Genomic DNA, 19,155 nt, shown 5'->3' on the forward strand with positions numbered 1-19,155 from the left:
TTTTACCAACCAAAGCCATATTTTTTTATCCTTCTTTTAGAAATCAGAAACAACAATGAGCTGGGGCCAATGTCCCATGCCTGAAATCCTATCTACTCAGGAGGCTGAGATCTGAGGATGGAGGTTTGAGTCAAGCCAGGGTAGGAAAGTCTATGAGACTCTTTTTTTCATGAGATGCTTATCTCCATTTAGCCGTCAGAAAGCCAGAAGTAGAGCCTTAAGCAAAAACAGCTAAGGGACCTGTAGGTCCTGCATTCAAGCTTCAGTACCAGCACCAAATAAACAAAACAAATAATAAAAAGAAACAACAAAAAAGTAAACCAAAACAGAAAGCTCCAGCTCTCCCTCCACATCCCCATAAGATCCTATCTCCTGCTCCAATCAGAAGAAAGAACAAGTTATGTCTGCTGGGCTTTTCACAGGTCTTCATGGTATTCCACCTCCCTGAAGGGATGTTCAAGAGGACACCGAAATGAATGATCTCTCCACGTTTAACAATGCTCCTCATTGCAGAGCTTCCATGATTTGGAGGCCCATTCTTGGTGTAAAAGAAGCAACACCCTGATCTCAGGAAGGACACATACCTGAGGGCAGTGGCTAGGGGACTGGGAGCTTCTTTGCTTCTGGCTCTCCTGGGTGCCAGCTGATGTTAACAATGGGAAGCTGGGCATTGATGGCTCATGCCTGTAATCCTAGCTAATCGAAAGACTCTGATCTGAGGATTGTGTTTCAAAGCCAGCCCAGGCAGGAAGTCCACAAGACTCTTATCTCCAATTATCTCCCAAATCCAAAAGAGCTTGAGAACAGCACCCAGGCCCTGAGTTCAAGCCCCATAACAGGAAAAAAAAAAAAAAAGACAAACATGGAGTCAGGGAATCAGAACAGATTGAACATAGACAAGTCCTCTGTGTTAAGAGTCGAAATGAATAACTACCCAGGCCTCACACTCAACAGATATGCTCTAGGAGTAAATGAGCTGGAAAGGCCTGTACCCCTCCACCTGGACTCACACCAGGTGGGTCTGTAGCAGATTGAGTACAAGTAAAAGAGCCTTTCATTGCTGATTTAGCTCTAGGCCCCTTGCCAACATAAAAAGCATCTGCATTTCATTTTCATCTTCCCCCTTCCCAGCAGTAGTAGGGTTTGAACTCAAGACCTTACATATGCTAGACAGACATTATCTCTTGAGCCATGTCTAGCCCCAAGAATCTAAACTCTTCCACCATATGCCTGATCCTTAAGGTTGTTTCTCAGCACCAAAGTCCAAATGGAAGCTGCCCCATTGGCTTCTCCATAGAAAAGCTTCTAGTCATCCATGGCATTAGAAATGTACAACTGACACCTGCATGCACTTCTACCATCAACAGATGACACTGGTCAGCAAAGGACACCCCCCTCCCCCCGCAAAGAGTCAAGGGGATAAGCTAGACTGACTGTGGTCAATGTTCAAATGACCAGTTCTCCATAGCCTTCCCCAGGAGACAGCTGAGGTCACATGCCATGGCCAGCTGGCTGTGAAGGATGCTATTAACAACCATCAATAAATGAGTTCCGGCTCTTTCTTATCCAGTTTACTGTAAGAACCAGCTCAAAATGATTTCTTATCCTTTGTTTCCTATAAATGGAGCTGTGGCTTGTAGGAAACCAGCTTGTTTTTTAGGTTTTTTTTCTAGTTGACTTTAAAAGACTTAGACACTCAGATCCCCAGGTGTGCTGACCAACGTTCAATGTGTGTGAGACAGAAGATGAATGGGACTGGCGGTGCAGATGGAACAGCTGTGTAATTGATGTGCGTGCATCTGTCCCTGTGAAATATGATTTTCACTTCTGTGCATTTCCCTTCACATTCTCTCCCCCTCATCTCCCCCCCCTTTTTTTTCTTCTAGTGGGCACTGGGAGGGGACAGGATATGCTACAAACCAGCCATCAAACTCACAGTTTTTGTCACCCACTTGAGAAATGAGCAATCTGAGACAGCTCCGCCAGGCAACACTCTGCTTAAGCCCCAAACCATAGCTAATCCATCTCGATACCCCCAAGTCCGACAAATGACTGCACGGGTAGGCTCAGAATAGGCTGGTTGGGTGAATGAATCCATCCACCCATTTACCCAGAGGCAGGGAAAGCATGGCCCAGGAACCCCACAGCCAAGCTGGGGTAAGACTTGGAAGGAAAGCTGCCTCTCTCTCCCTTGGCCAGGCAGCAGGCTGGGGGTCGTCTCCAGAATTCCCAGGGCCTTCCGGAAGGACACTTCGCCACCGTGGGAAACTGAAATACTCCAGAGTGCGGGGCCAGCTGCCACTTTGCAAACATCAACCAGGGCTACATTATGGATTCACGGAACGGAGGCCCCCAGTGTGTTCCCATCAGTCGGGGTGCCGTCTCTTCTTTCCTAAACGTTTTCTAAAGGCTCTGACGAGAATTGGTCACACACACACAAAGACAAATAAATAAAAAATGGTGTTGCTTTTTTTTTCTTTTTTCTAAGAAAAGGGTATTATTAACTTGATCAAAAATGGTTGATGTAGGACAGAGAACCAGAACTTCCCCACCACAGTAACTATTCCGGACTCTGGGACGCCCTAGGTTGTCTGGGGAACCCTACAGAAGCCATAAAAGTTCAAATACAAATACAAACTGTTAAATGGCTTCCTCCAAAAGCCCCTGGGTCATAAATACTGTCCTCTTTGGGAGGTGACACATCCAAAGGGTCCTTGTAAAAAAAATAATGTGCGGAGTTCCAGGATCCCCGTAAACAGGGAAACTCTGAGCCTTCACTCAAGTGGCTTCTGTGTAAACATAAAGCACCTACAGGTGAGGGACTCCCAAAACGAGCAAAGCATCTTACAGGTGAGCCTCTAGCCTTCTAGATGCCTGTTTCTGGCATACAGCCTGCGACTCTCCTCTCCCTTCTATTTTCCTTAGCCCCGGCAGGGCCCAGGGTGTTGTGGCTTTTCCCCTCTCAGCCATCTCTCACCCCGGCCACATCCTTGGGAGCGGGCACATCTCTGGCTGTGGCAGTGGGGAGGGTGAGCGTGGTCCCTTTCTCCCTGCCAAGGCGGTGTCCTGCCACCAGAATTTATGTGCCAGCTTTCCTTGTACCGCTGTTCCCAGGTTGCCTCCCCACCCATTACCACCCCATTAGTTGCCATGTGTTGTCCTCTGACTGTCACAGCCCACACTGCCTCTTTGTTGGTCCGCAGCTCTCCCCACCAGCCCCTCCCAAACAGGGGGCAACTTACACTTCCCATTGTGAAGTATTTCCTCCACCCTTCTCCAGCCCAGAGCCTTTGGTAAAACAAACCTGCCAAAGGGAATCTCCACTGTTTGCACAGCGTGAGTAGGGCCCCTCCTCCCCCCGCCCGGAGTTTCAGGGAACCCCCCCCCTTCTCCATGAACACACTTCCCTCCTTATTGGTATTCAGTCAATACCTTCCTTTCCTAACCCTTCCTTCCCTGGCCTTTACGATCTGCCTGCTGACAGAAGGGCCTTTGTTGAAGGAGCACAGGGGTACAAACACCAGGGCTCCAAAGACAACTGCAGAGACTTCAAAGGGGCAAATGACTCATGGCTCAACCAGCAGGCCGCCAGGGCTACTGGCTCCTCCCAGCACCTCTGGACCAGCTTTGCCTGAGGAAAAACCTGCTGTGTCTTTTCACGGATCAGACCTCATTCCCAAAGCCATTTGTTCAGTTTGTATTGTTTCAAATTGGACGCCAAGATGTGAGCCAGAATCCAGGGTCTGGTAAATATTTTGGTTCCACGGTTCGCTGCAGCCACTTTGCCGGAAGAGTGACTTCCAACACTGATCCTCCGCCTGGGAGGGTGGGGGGAGCCTCACAGGCTCCAGCCAGCTGCCAGTATCATGAGTCTACGAGCAGATGATCTGTCCCACTGCACACAAGTGACACTGTGTCAGGTGGCTCGAGATAGAAGAGCATCCCAAGGATACCAAACACAGACCTCCAGCATCCCCACATGCATATGGTCCTGGCAGACGCAACTCAGTAGCTCCCTGATCTCTTCCAGGGATTGGGACAGGGTGGGGGTAACAGAGCAGCCAGTGATCAGGAAGCCTGCCCCAAGCAAGGCCGCCATCACCTCACCAAGCCTCCTGCCCACTGTGCCCAGCTTCTAGAACAAATGAACTCCAGGATGGCCCTTCCCATAGGTTTGAAAATGGCTCTCCAGGTCCTCTTCATTGTCCCTATCAGCTCCAGGCTGCTAGACTACATCATACACAATAGTTCCCAGAGAGCATTTAGCAGCCTTCCGAAAACACCTGCAATAAAACGCAGATCCTTAATGCAGATCCTGGGACTGAACACTGCTGTCTGGATGTGTCTGGATTAGCAGTCTGGAACAGGACTATCTCCTACCCTGGAGAAGACACCTCGCCTTTACTAATTCAGCCTAAGACTTCATTCAGTCTTCTGGACTCCTTACTGACTCTGGAGTCATCCTCAGCTTGGAATAAGAAGCCCTTTCTACAACAGATGCCGCTAGATCTGTCTCCCCTGTACAGTTTGCTTCAATAGCCATCTTAAGTCTCGATCAGACTTGATCACCTCACCATTGACTGTAGCTTAGTTCATGGAAATCATTTTGCTTTTTATTTTCTGGAGGATGCTGGGAATCGACCCCAGAGCTGGAAAAAGAAAATGTAGCAATGGAGACAGAAGCCAGAGTAATGCTGCCATGAGCTACAGCACAAGGGCAGCCCAGAAGCTGGAAGAGGAACACTAGCTTCTCTCTGACTCCCAAGGAACAAATTCTGCTAACACCTTCATTCTAGCCCAAGATACCTACTTTGCCTTCTGACCTCCACACAACCATAGCAAATTTGTGTTGTCTTAAGCTACTGAGTCTGTGGGGATTTGTTACAGCAACCACAAGAAACAACATGGACAGCAAGAGCAGCAGTCAGACCTGTGAATTGTGGCCACCCTTAAATTCAATGCTTTTCCTAACCCCAGCCTGTTGAGCTGGGGAAACAGGGAGCTTTGGACGTAGTTAAAGTTAGGTGAGGTTGTGAGGGTAGAGACTTTATGGTAAGATTTGTATCCTTATGATACACAGCTGCCAGAGTAATTTTCTTCCTTCCTTCCCTTTTTTCTCTCCCTCCCATCCCTCCTTCCTTTTACCATGTACAGATGCAGGTAGGAAGTGACCATCTGAAAACCATGGAAAGAGAGGGTGTTCACTAGAACTTGACCTGGATGACAGCCAGTTGGGACTTTCAGCCTCCAGAACCATCAGAAACAAATTCATGCTGCATAAACCTCCAAGTCTATGGTGTCTGGCTATGGCACCTGGAGCTGACTAATACAGGAAGAAACTCTTTCTGAACCTACGATGATAGCCCAGGCCCAGGGTTCCTGGCCAGGAGAGGAAAAGATAGTGAGTCAATATTCCTGATGGCAAAAAATGGCTCCGAACAAAGGAGGAGGCTACAATGCTTGATAAGAAATGTACTCATTATCTTGCCCATGTAATTGTAACCCCTCTGTACAGTATTTTCACAATAAAAAATAAAAATAAAAAATGGCTCCAGGTGTGACAATGTTGTCAGACACCTTGTATTCATATACTGTTCTGTAGAATGGGAACTTCTTTGTACAACTACTTAAAGATAATAATAATGAAAAACGTTTTTTAAAAAATGACTCCAGGTACCTTGATCTGGGATACAGCATCGTGGAGAAAAGATTTCTATGTTCATGATTAGAGTGAGGTTCAATGAACATTAACCAATCACAAATTACCCCCACTTAAGATGTGAATAAAAAGCCAGCCATGGTGGTACACCTGTAATCCCAGTGCTTGAGCAAAGACAGAGGGAGTATATGTGTTCCAGACTAGGTTAAGCTACATAGCATGACCTTGTCTCAAAGGAAAGTGAAAAACTATAAAATCTACCAAACTCTGAAAGTCCTGCTAAGCAGCTTTGGCATGGTGTTATCTTCGTGCTGCTCATTTTTCCTAAAAGGTGAGCATTCCTTTCAAGCTAGCGCCCACCTCAACGGGCTCTGGTCAGTGCAACTTGAAAGAGGCTTGTTTTAGAGCAAACACTAAAAGACAGGTTCAGTTCTAACCCAAGCAGCCACCTCTTCCTGATCAGCCAGTCTGTTCTAATGTGCACGCTCCAATACCACTTGAGCCACAGTGCCACTTCTAGCTTTTTCTGAGAAGTTTGTTCGAGATAAGAGTCTCATGGCCTTTTCCACCTGGGCTGGCTTCAAACATTGATCCTCAGATCTCAGCATCCTAATTAGCTAGGCTTACAGGCATGAGCCACCAGAGTCCGGCAGACAGGATTTCTTCCTAGCATCATAATTACCAGTATCACACCCCAAAGTGTTCCCTAACCACAGGGTTCCAACCAGAAACCAAACACAGCACAAGTTTGAGTCCTCACATTTTTCTTGATAACACATATGCAAAGAGGAGTCCCCAGATGCTTGCTGGGAACCCCAAGTGAAAAGCAGAACCCCTGGACCACAGTATTCAGTTTCAGTGAGAGTCTCACTAGGAAACCGAGGTCCTGGCCCTTTGCCATAAAAAATGAAGTCAAGCAGGGCACTGGTGGCTCACGCCTGTAATCCTAGCTACTCAGGAGGCTGGGATCTGAGGATCACGGTTCAAAGCCAGGCCAGGCAAGAAAGTCTGTGAGACTCTTATCTTCAATAAACCACTAGGAAGTGGCACCATGACTCAAGTGGTAGAGTGCTTGCCTTGAGTTGAAAATCTGAGGGACAGCATCCAGGCCCAGAGTTCAAGCCCAAAAACTACCAAAAATAAAAAGAGGGGGGTCAAAACACTCTGCCACCTACAAGTCACCATTGTGACCCCTGAGCTAGCTCCTCTCTTCTCTAGCTGAGGCTCTTCAGCCCCCTGGAAGCAAAGGGGTTCTCTGCAACCACCCTCATAGAGAAGTACCCTGGGTCGCCTCTCTTGACAGGCCATTTAGTCCACTGCCCTGAGAGGATATTTAGTCTAGCTCTGAGCAATTGACTTTACATTTGGGGGACACAAATAAAGCCAACCACAGGTCATGTGGAGAAGCTGGAAAGAACTAAGTGCACCAAATATACCAAGACAAGGGCCCAACCCAAACCCATAAGGCCAGGAGCCCAGAAATGTTTTAAAGGAGAAAGGGAGCACCAAGGAAGCAACCATCAACTCCCCTGGGGAAAGCAGAAACTATGCCAGGAAGGTGGCATTTCAGGCAAGTCCAGGAAGAGGCCTGGGAGGCAGGACTGCAGGCCCATGATCCCTCCTGCCCTGTCTGGGATGCAAAGAGCTAGGGAAAGGTGGCTCCTTGTGGGGGTGTCTGAGGCCCAGTCTGTAATTGTGGGATTCCCTGCTTATGGGCAACTGAATTCAGTGGCTATGTTTGCATAGCCGCCATCTCCCACATCCTTCCAAACTCCAGAAACCTTCTGAGTGATGCCTTTGCTTCTTCCCACTTCACTAGTTTCTCTTCGATAATGAAGATCTTCATGGCCTGATGACAATCACCTTGAGAATTACACTCCTTCCTGCCTTCCCAGCCCGGTTTTGACAACTAGCCCTGAAAGTAGTATTTAACCTCTGTGCTCAGTGCTTCCCCCTGTAGGATGGTGTCAGTAATAGCTCTCATCACACAGGGCCATGAGAAGCTGCTATCTACATTACATATTCCGTGTCCCAGTGCTTTAAAAGGGTGTGGTGGATAGTATACAATTATTGCTGTGCTTGTAAACTTTGTTTTTACAACTATTTTTATGCTAGCTCAAGTGACTTACTGAAAAACGAAACCGCTTATCCCTCATCTTTCCCTGATTCTGTTTTCCTAATATATCATATCCCGGCAAAATTAGCTTTTGTAATGGTTTCTTAAAGATCTTCATCTTCCCACAAATCACTCCCACTGCCCTCCCTCCCCTTTGTGCATACCGCTCTTCAGCATCTTCTCCAGGCTTAAAAATTCCATTTGTAGACAGGTGCCAATGGTTCACACCTATAATCCTAGCTATTCTGAGATATGAGCACCACAATTTGAAGTCAGCCCAGGCAGGAAAAATCTATACGATTTCTTTTCCAGTCCTGAGGCTTGAACTCAGGGACTGGGCACTGTTTCTGAGCTTCTTTTGCTCAAGGATAGCACTCTACCACTCAAGCCAGAGTAACACTTCCAGCTTTTTCTGTTTATGTGGTACTGAGGGATTGAACTCAGGGCTTCATGGGTGCTAGGCAAGCACCCTATCACTAAGCTACATTCCCAGCCTTGTGAGATTCTCATCTACAATTAACAAAGTGCCATTCGAGGAACTGTGGCTCAAGTGGTAGAGCATCAACCTTGAGCAACAAAGCTAAGGGACAGACCACAGGCCCTAAGTTCAAGTCCCAGTACTGGCGCACGCACACACACACACACACACACACACACACACACACACACACATACACACACACACACTCTTCACCTTACCTTGACTTGCAAATTATCTCTTTGGACAGTGGCTTTTGTTGCTGTGAGCCCCTGTGAAACCACCAACAAGGCACTCTGATTTCACTGGGAGTCCCACTTTCAGAGCAATCATCCCACAACCCTCCCTACACTCCCTGGTTGTCCACACTTGTGAAGGCCAGCGTGCTTCTGGGTTAGTTGGGGACAGAGCTGAACCCAGAGGTGGCAGCATGGTGCCAGGGCCATGCAGAACATTCAGCCATATTGTCCCTATCAGCCCACTCTGGCATGTAAGTGTCACTCCTAGGCCCACCACCCTTTTCCAGGAGGCTCCTGTGTAGCCAGTGGGATGCCTGCCTTTTTCACACCAGCCTTGACAGCGGGCATGGATTTCATAATAGGGAAGCTCTCAGAATCCAGAGTGCTCCCTAACTGGCAACCTCTAATCCCCAAATTATTTCCTGCTTGTCTGAAGGAGGTGACATGTCTGCTGAAGGGTCTTTCTTATTTCATGTGCCTTTCACACAGGATCCAGGCCAGGCAAAGAAAACCGAGGCTCTCCCTCCAGAGGTCCCCACCCAGAGCTCACTAGGGAGCAAGGCCTCTCAATGTGAAAACCAGTGACACTGCAGACTCTTGGTCCTTATACACAGACTGACTCAGGATCTCTGAGGCCTCTGAAACACACACACACACACACACACACACACACACACACGCATACATATTGACAACTTACACTCCTTTGATGGTGATAATTTGGTGGTAAGGGCATAGGCTTGGGTTTAAATCTCAGCTCTCCTTGTAATTGTCTGAGACCTCAGCCTCCCTTAACACTAGATGCACACGATGCTGAAAGATGTACCCTACAAAACAAATGTATAAAGAGTTCCATAATCAAACATGTTTGGGACGTGGAGCACCCTACATGTCTTTGGTAAAGAGGCTGCAGAGGCCTCTGAGCAGGACTCTACTGACCCATCATGTCCCCTTACTGTCTTCCTATCATTAATCCCAGGAATAATTCACAGACAATGCTTGGAAGATTCCTTTTTGAGCAGTGGAGTGATCGACGGTCTTGAAAGACCTGGTGATTCTGGCAGGAAGGAGGCCCTGGCAGGGCAGAGGGCCACAAGAAGCCCTATTCCTCATGTGCCACGTCTCCACAGCGGCTGCTTTGGTTCTGCTGTCACTCTGCTGCCGCCGGCCTGGACGTGTCACAATAGCGAGGTCACCTTCCTGCTTTGGGTAATTTCGCTTGGAGGCAAGACAGATCCATTTTAAACAGCTCTTCATTTCAGCAGAGAATGCCCTCTGCCTCTGATGGGGGCGGGGGGCCTGGCGGTAAGGGAAGCTTTGTTCTTCTGACCAGTGCTGACAGTTTAATTAAACCCAGCTTGAGACAGGGTCGCTGCGGTCAGGCATTCTCCAACAGGGCTCTGCAGACTCTCCCCTCCCGCCTCTCCCACCACCAGGCCTGTTAATGAGTTATGGTGGTCCTGAGAACAGGGATATAAATAAGGGAAATAGATGCCCTGGGCTGCCCTTAATCACCCGCCTCGCCCCTCCCAGGCCCTGCAGAGACCAGGAGGTCGATCTTGTCAGGATGCATATTGGTTTCAAGGCTAAAAGGAAGGACCGGAGGACTTGAATTTCCAGAAGTAGCCTCTGGACACCAAGGGAATGCTGCCAGCTACAGAAAGGCTGAAAAATGGTCAGACCTGGAGGGGACTGAGGCTGGCTGGGGGAGGGGGTGCAGAGAGAGAGCTAACACTCAGCCACTTCTACCTGAACATAACATGGTAAAGATTAGGACTTGCCACTACAGAGAAGCAGCCAGCTTTCTAGTCCCAAACTACACCTCTGGAGCATCTCCGTAGTCTCTGGGGTTGACTGGGGTTGAATTGACCCCAAACCCAGATAACCTGCTACCAGGGTACAATAGTCCCCTGCCTAAGGCGTGGTTACAGCAGATGATACATCTACCCCACCCACAGCCACTGGCTTGGTGACAGCTGTCACCAAGCACCAATGATAGGCTGTCACCTCCTGGAGAGGTAGGCACACATGTCTGTTTTGCACAGCTCTCACTCCAAGCATTTGCAGCACTTTGCACAGAGCCTGTCTGCAGGAGGTCCTCAGGAACCAGGGATGGGGTGGTTGGGTGGGGAGAAGATTTATGAGGAAGGGGTGGATGGAAGGAGAGGTTGGGGTGTGAGGGTGGAGAGGTCCAGGTAGACGTATGTAGGTAGAGGAGTGGCAGGGGCTAGCGAGTAGAGAAGAGGAGGCAGGTGGACAGATGGAGGGAGGGCACTAAATGGGAGATGGAGGAAGAGGATGAGAATGAAGCGCTGAGTATAAAGTCACCTGATTGGTGACTTGGCGGATGGAGAAGAGGGAGGGTGCATAGGTACAAGACTGGAGAGACAGAGGTGGAGAAGCAGCTGAGCAGTGGGGTGCAGGGGTGGTGGGGGGGAGGGGGGAGGAAGTAGGTGAGTGAGAGGTACCTGGGTGATATGCAAGCAACAGACAGGCTCAGCCCCTCAGGTGTGTCATACACCCTCCAAGCTTGCAGGTTTTCATTCAGTGCTGTGCTGGGGAAAATGCTGACCTCCCAGAGATGCTCTGTAGATGAGATCAGATAAGGCGTGGGCCCGACATAGGATAACCTTCATTCACTCTAATCATCACTGCCTCGGCTGCTGTTGCTGAAACCTCCCCTGGGAGACTGTGGTTGTCTCTGCGCAGGCTCACTTCTGCAGCCATGAACTTGGAGCAGGAGGAGATGGATGCCTTCTGATAGGGAGGGGACACTGAGCCGAAACTCCACACTCGGCCTCAATGAAAGGTCTTCAAGGAAGTGGGGGCGTTGCCTGTGATTTTAGGGTATGGGAAAATGTTTCCAGGGCAATATATTCTACATGTTCCATGTTTGTTCTCTTTTCACTGCTCAGGAAGTTAGCTGAGAATCCAAAATGCAGGTTCCCTTCACTAAAAATGACTATCCGGAGCCAGATGCCAGTGGCTTACACCTATAATCCTAGCTACTCAGAAGGGTGAGATCTGTAGATCATGGATCAAAGTCAGCCCACGTAAGAAAGTCTGTGAGATTCATATCTCCAATTAACCAGCAAAAAGCCTGAATTGGAGTTGTGGCTCAAAGGGTAGAGCACTAACCTTGAACAAAAAAGCTCAGGGAGAGTGCCCAGGCCCAGGACTGGCACCAACACACACACACACACACACACACACACACACACACACACAGCATCCCAAGCTCTGCTGATCAGGAAACCAAACTCCTGCTACAGACTCCTCTGGGTACTCTGTAGGAGCAGAGTAGAAAGCAAGGGGAGGATTCTGAGTTAAGGGGTAAGGTTCTGGGTGAGGTGAACCTCTGCAGAGATGAGGGAAGCCAACACTGATATTGGACAAATGTTTGGGGTTAGGAGTCTGCAAGGCCATCCCAGTGAGATCATCCCAATGACTCCTACAGGTCCACAGGTGAGGGTCACCACAGGTGAGGGTCACCACAGGTGAGGGTCATACTTCTCTTTGATCCTCACAACAGCTCTGAGAGTCAGACATTGTTATCTTCGTCCCAGAAAAGAACAACAGGTTCTTCAGGGCTAAAAGAAGCTCAACAATGTCATATAACTGACAGTCTTCATTTTTGTTTGAGTTGGTGCTAAGAGTTCAGCAAGGACTTGACCACTGAGTTCCATCCCCAGCCCACAGACAACAGTTTTCACTCAAACCTGAGGTTTCATGGTTCTGATAAATGCTGTCCAATTTCTTATATAAAAATAATACATCTGCCAGCCACTGATGGCTCACCTCTGTAATCCTAGCTACCCAGAAGGCTGAGATCTGATGATTGTGGTTCAAAGCCAACCCTGGCAGGGAAGTCCATGATACTCTTAGCTCCAATTAACTACCCAAAAGCACAAAAGTAGAGCTGTGACTTAAATGGTAGAGAGCTAGCCTTGAGCTAAAAGGCTCAGGAACAACACCAAGGCCCTAAGTTCAAGCCCCAGGACTGATACCACATCATCATAATCATCATCATCGTCATCGTCATCATCATCATCCATCCTTCAAAACACAGAAAATAAAATCACCCACAGGCCATCCCCCTGGCATTCTGCAGTCAGTTTTCCATGATTATTTAGAATAATTCATTCAGGAGCCATAGTACCAATACAACTTTACATCCTGGCTTTTGATATCACAACCATCTACAATATTTGACATGTCTCATAAAAATCATTTTTAATGATTGTATAAGTATCCCCATAAAATAGACATACATAATTTGCCTAACCACTCCCCCAATGTTGGATAGCTAGGTCATTCGCAATCTATATCCTCAATATTCTAAATAATGCTGCAATGAACATATTTATGCGCAGGTTTTATTATTCCCTTAGGGTAGATCCCCAACAGTAAGATTTCTAGGTATAGTTTAAGCCCATTTTCAGGCTCTTTACAGACCTTTAGAGACCTGGTGGTTAACACTAACCCCATCATCAAAATGCTCTGCGGTCCAAGGCAAAGCCCTGCTCTGAGAGTGTGATCCTGCATTTGGGAGGAATGAACAAGCTAACCCAACACCAGGATCTACTAATAAAGAACAAGCAGTAGAAGGGTTATAACTTGTAGAATCTGTACAGACTGTATCAACTGAAACATGGACCACTCCACCTACACGCTCTGTGGCACCCCTTCCCGGCACAGTTGTTGTCTCTCCAGCCCATCTTCATGCTGAGTCAGACTGTCCTCTGCATGAAAGTCCATAATTTGCTCCAGATGAAAAGGATTAGTAACAGATATCTCCAAAGCAAAGGGAAGGTCAAGTAAGAGACCAGAAATATCAGACACTGCCTCCTGGTGTTAGCTTTTCTTCTGAGGGAATAAATCCCACCTCCAGCTCCTGAGGAGGCACCAGCTCCAGCCATCCCACAAACCCTAGCACAGCTCACTGTCCAGGGTGATCATTTGACCTAAGATGGACCAATCAGATTCTTTCTCCCCATAATTTGAAGTTGAGACCTAAAACACAGTGAGGATATGAGCACTATAGTTATAGGAAGTACGAGGGGAGTCAGGATTGTGACTACCCTAAAAAATGGCAATACTGAGATGCAGCCAGTAAGCCCAGGACAGTGGTTTGGAAGGAAATACAGGGCAATAAGGTGGATGTGCACAAAGGGAAAGGCCAGCTGCCTGTGTGTGGCCAGTTACAGCATGGACCACAAGGAGCATGTTGTAGACCCATGGCCCAACACATGGACCACACAGATCAGTACATGGACCACACAGACCAGTGCATAGATCACAGGTCAGTGCATGGACCACATGGACTAAGGCATGGATCATACAGTCCAGTGTATGGACCACACAGACCAGTGCATAATTCACACAGACAAGTGCATGGACCACACAGACCACATGAACCAAACCAACCATCATGGAATGATACAGAGCAGTGCATGAACCACATATGAAACAGACATTACAATAGCTGTACCTGCCGGCACAAGAATCTAGTGCCTTTATCAGCTGAATAAAGAAAAAGTGCCTACACAGTAGGAGACAATGGGCCTGGCACAGACGATCCCTGAAGAGTGGCCCAGTCAAGAGGAAGAAGAAAAATGAAGTGACCAGAGAGACCACTTTCAAAAGACTGAAAGTAGATCAGCAGCATAGTGTGATGGTACCTAAAGACCACCAGCTTAGCAAGAAGCCTGCAAATGATGGCATAGGTTGGAAGAGCCAGCTGTATTTAGTCAGGAAGAGAAGAGCTAGTCCAGACTCCAGGTCCCTGGCCACTCAGGTAGCCCCATCTCTCACCTAACTGCATTCCTTCATGCTTTCAAGCCCCTTTCTCCACCCAGCTTCCATCCTCCCCTGGAAAGAAGAGTCAAACCCATCACTACTCTTTGTGCCTTGCTACACACAAAGAAGGTCCCAATCAGGGGCTCACACATGCTAGGGAAGTGTTGCCCTTTTAACTTCCCAGATCAAAATTAAAAAAAAAAAACTAACAAAAGTACATGGCTTTTCTAAAGAGTTACAGAAAGCAAAGTTATTAGAAAGCAGAGTCTAGGGTAAGAATTTTCTAATATGCATATCTGTCTGATAACAGAATTAATTGCCTGGAGAGGTGGTGGACTCCCCATCACTAGAGGTAACCACGCAAATGCTGCAGAGCCACATGCTAAGGAACTATCAGGGAGATTCCTTAGTAAATTTCAAAGATGCTGTCCAAGCCAAGATCCCACAAAGCAAAATACAGAACAAAACAATCACAGATACCTCTGGAAAATAACAGAGCAGCAGAATTAGTGGCCATACTTTCAACTCAGAAGTATACTTACAATAAATAAAAAGACAGCCAGATCCTACAGGTAATAAGTTCATAGATCACATTACCCTAAACAGTAAAAGAAGCTGAAAACAGAAGCAGATTCAAGAATGGTTTGCTTGAATGAACAAATGAATGAATGTGCAAGGCAGCTGACCAAAGGCAATACAACATGCACTTAACAAAAGCCCTGCCTGGGCTGGGAAGGTGGCTCAGTGGTAGAGTGCTTGCCTTGCATGCCTGAGGCCCTGGGTTTGATTCCTCAGCACCACATAAGCAGAAAAAGCCGGAAATGGTGCTGTGGCTCAAGTGGTAGAACACTAGCCTTGAACTGAAGAGCTGAGGGACAGCGCCCAGGCCCAGAGTTCAGGCCCCACGACGGACCCAAAAAAAAAAAGAACTGGATGAACTGCTTCTTTCTAGCACTTGCTGTGGAGAAATGTCCCACACAATAGCTTCCCACAGAACCATTTCTGCCAGGTGAGGAGCGTGGAGTCCAAGCCACAGGAAAATTCAGCCTCCATTGACTATACTTGCATGCTTCCCATGGGGTGGCAGAAAATCAAAGAGAGAAGATTCTAGACACAGAACTCACAGTCTGGACAGAGCCTGGTTGTTCTGGAACAGCAATTCTGGCAACATGTGAAGCTGGTTCCGGTTCAGTCGTCTAAAAAATAAAGACAGAAGAAGCAAAATTCACCAAGAGGCCCAGGAAATCCAGAGAACCTCTAAGAAAGCCCCAGGTTCAGAGTTCAGGAGCTCTGGGTTCAAGTCCTAGCAGTGGCAATCTGTAATCCTAGGGAAATCGCCTTCTTAGGGCCATATTTCACTTGGAAGGTGGGAACTGAGCTACCTAGCACTTAGTGGGAGGTCAAGAAGGAAGGACCTATAGAAACCCCTCCCCAAGTGGTGCCCATCACCCTTGTAATCCATAAAGGATAGATTCTAATACCTACTACCTTGTGAGATGGGTCCTTCACTAGATAGGAAATGTGAGCTATTTCCTAACTTGGGTTGGAATAGCCAAACATTCCAGTTCCTGATTGCTTTCAACCACATTTGGCTAAGCAGCCACTTAAGTGTGTTTTTTAATTGCTTGCTTGGGTCTTTTTGCAAAATGATCATGACAAGTGAATTTTTTGGGGGGGTCGCCATGTCTGGGACTGGAGCTCAGTACCTGATGCTTTTGCTCATTGGTAATACTCTACCAACTGAGCCAAACCTCTAACCCCAAAAGGGATTTTTTTTAAATCATTAATGAAAACTCATCCTTAAAAGAAAAAGAACCTTCAAATAGTGGAAGACAGGGTCTCAAATACTTATATTGGTCTCACTCAACAGTTTGTGGATGTCTTTTCCATGCCAAACAATAGATACTTACTTTTTCTTTTCATTTAGCAGTGCTAGGGATTGAACTCAGGGCCTCACACATGCTGGGTTGGTGCTCTACCACTGAGCCAACTACCCTAGCCTCCTCTTCCCATCCATACCTTTTATTTCTAATGGCTGAATTGTATTTCCATATAATTTTATATGTATTTCCATATAATTTCATTGTTATTATTAAGGTGTTGTTCGGTGGGGGGCTACCATTTCACAATTCAAGTAATATGTGCATTCTTTTTTTTTGGGGGGGTCCGGTCGTGGGGCCTGAACTCTGGGCCTGGGCACTGTCCCTCAGCTCTTCAGCTCAAGGCTAGCACTCTACCACTTGAGCCACAGCGCCACTTCCAGCTTTTTGCAAGGCTAGCACTCTACCACTTGAGCCACAGCGCCACTTCCAGCTTTTTGCTTATGTGGTGCTGAGGAATCGAACCCAGGGCCTCATGCATGCAAGGCAAGCACTCTACCGCTGAGCCACCTTCCCAGCCCCAATGTGTGCATTCTTTTGGACAACCCCATCCCTTCTTTTACTTCCCAGTTTCCCCCTCTCACCAGTTTCCTCCTGCCCAGTTGCATAGTTCATTTTCCATATAGTGTTTAATGAATACTACGATTGCCATTGTTCACCCTTTCTCTCTCCCTTTCTGTGTCCCCCTTTCCATAATGGTTTTTGATAATTACTAAGATTTGAACTCAGGGTCTCATACTTGCTACACAGACCCTCTACCACAGACACCTCCAGCCCCGTTTTGCACTGGTTATTTGGGGATAAGTTCTCTGTTTTCTCCCAGGACCATTCTTAGACTATGACCCTCCTCTATGTTGTTTTCCACTATATCTGGGGCATCAGGCACACACCAGCACATTCAGTTCTGTTGAGATGGAATCTCAAGAACTTTTCTACATGGGCGATCTTGAACTGGAACTCTCCCAGACTTGCCTCGTGTGTCGCTGGGATGACAGGCAGACCCTGCCTATTGGTTGAGAAAAGGTCTTCCAAATGCTTTCCTCAGGACCATGATCCTCCCACTCTGCCTCCCTAGTAGCTGAAATTATAGGTGTGAGCCACTGTGCCCAATATAGTTCATAATTTTTAACTTCCATGAGAGCAGACTAGGACCTGTTCAGAATTACAAATCAGGAGATGGGGGAGCAAAAGATCAGGTTCTGGAGTACAACTTTCTAAGAAATCCTAACACAGATATGTCCTGAGAAGGTGGTTAGATCTAACCAGACTCATCAACACCAGAGATTAGCATGTAGCAAAAACAATCATACCTATAATTTGGAAAGCCATAGTAGACAATAGTAAAAGTTAACATTTCTCATTTAGCCTCTCTTACACAGAAGCTTAGACTATCCAGGGGCCCAGCACCCCAGTAGTGGCACCAAAAACTAAAAAAACAAAGTTGAATGGGAAATCAAAAGACACCAAAGGGAGTGGGCAGAGAGAGTGACATCTGGGGGACTCAGAACACAGACAGCAGCAGTGGCTACCAGTCATTGCTAGCCTCTCCTCTGTCAGGCACCAAGATAAAGGGTTTATAAATCTCACCTCATCATTGAAGGGAAAGGTGAGGAAAAGGTGGGCTTTCTCTCTTGGGTATGACAACACCTTCCATTCACACACACACACACACACACACACACACACACACACACACACACACAATCTCCTCTTGTTTGCTTGCAACAACCCCACTGGCAAAGCCTTACTGCCACCACCTTACCACATGGCTTGGCTCCTAACAGGTGCCCCTCACTTGTGCTGTTGACCCTGTTGAGTTGTCCCTCTGGTAGATGAGAGACTGGGATGACAGTCAGTGAGTGACTCGCCCAAGGCATCACTGAACAGTGGATATGGGATTCTGAAGCCTGGCTGTCCTGGCTCCCTGTCCTGGCTCCCCTCCAGCTGGGGCAAGGGGAGAGGGGCACATGTGGGTGGGGGGAGACCACTGAGCATGCTCTGTGCCCTCCCAGAATGGGCTACAGTGTCAGGGCACATGGAGATTTCTCTGCCAACAGGGCCTCACCACTCCACTTCTATACTCAAGCTTCATAACTGCTTGCAAGAACCAGCCGTGCCTGTCCCAGATTTGTTTATGTTCACTGGTGCTTATAATTACATCATTTAATTAATTTTGTTCATCAATAAATGAAATACTAGAGGGAAAAGAGTCATCTCTATGAAAACCACCTTGAATGCTTTGGAAACATTCAAAGGAAAGAGGAGCTGCTAATTGAAGGGTTGTTGAGTCAGGTAAAGGACTTTATTCTGCCCCCAGATTGCTTCCAAGCACCCTAAAAAAATTCTCATTACATCTTTAAGAAACTGAAACAAAGACCACGAACAAGGTATATGGCTGTGGTTTAGGTAAAGAAAGCAATATAGAATCCTAATGGATGGCTTATGCTTTTTAGACTTATAAAATAAAAAGAGTTCAGGCCCCACAACCGACTAAATAAATAAATAAAAATAAAAAGGAGGGGCTGGGAAGGTGGCTCAGTGGTAGATTGCTTGCCTTTCATACATGAGGCCCTGGGTTCAATTCCTCAGCACCACATAAGTGGAAAAAGCTGGAAGTGGCTCAAGTGGTAGAGAGCTAGCCTTCAGCTAAAGAGCTGAAGGACAGCGCCCAGGCCCAGAGTTCTGGCCCCACAACTGATAAATAAATAAATAGGAGGGAGGCATGTGCCAGTAGCTCAAGCCTATAATCCTAGCTCATCAGGAGTCTGAGATCTGAGGCTGTGGTTCAAGCCAGCTTAGGCAGAAAAATCCATGAAACTCTTATCTCCAATTAGTGAGCAAAAAGCCAAAAGTAAAGCTGTGGCTCAAGTGGTAGAGTGCGAGCTTTGAGTAAAAAAGCTCATGGATAGCATGCAGGCCCTGAGTTCAAGGCCCCATATCAGCACAAAAAGAAAGAAAGAAGGAAGGGAGGGAGGGAGGGAGGG

The 19,155-nt window shown here is 47.3% G+C and overlaps 1 protein-coding gene across 2 annotated transcripts in view; it reads right to left on the reverse strand.

Annotated features, from left to right (window-relative positions):
• The window catches only part of Slit1 (slit homolog 1 (Drosophila)), a 148,537-nt gene that overhangs the window by 106,542 nt on the left and 22,840 nt on the right, over positions 1-19,155 (reverse strand). For both annotated transcript variants that reach the window (XM_013017794.1, XM_013017795.1), the window contains exon 4: positions 15,416-15,487. In XM_013017794.1, coding sequence (XP_012873248.1) covers positions 15,416-15,487 — 72 coding nt within the window. The remainder of the gene's footprint in view (positions 1-15,415; positions 15,488-19,155) is intronic.

This window comes from Dipodomys ordii, unplaced genomic scaffold (genome assembly GCF_000151885.1).
Source record: "Dipodomys ordii isolate 6190 unplaced genomic scaffold, Dord_2.0 Scaffold36, whole genome shotgun sequence".
Classification (NCBI taxonomy): Eukaryota; Metazoa; Chordata; class Mammalia; order Rodentia; family Heteromyidae; genus Dipodomys; species Dipodomys ordii.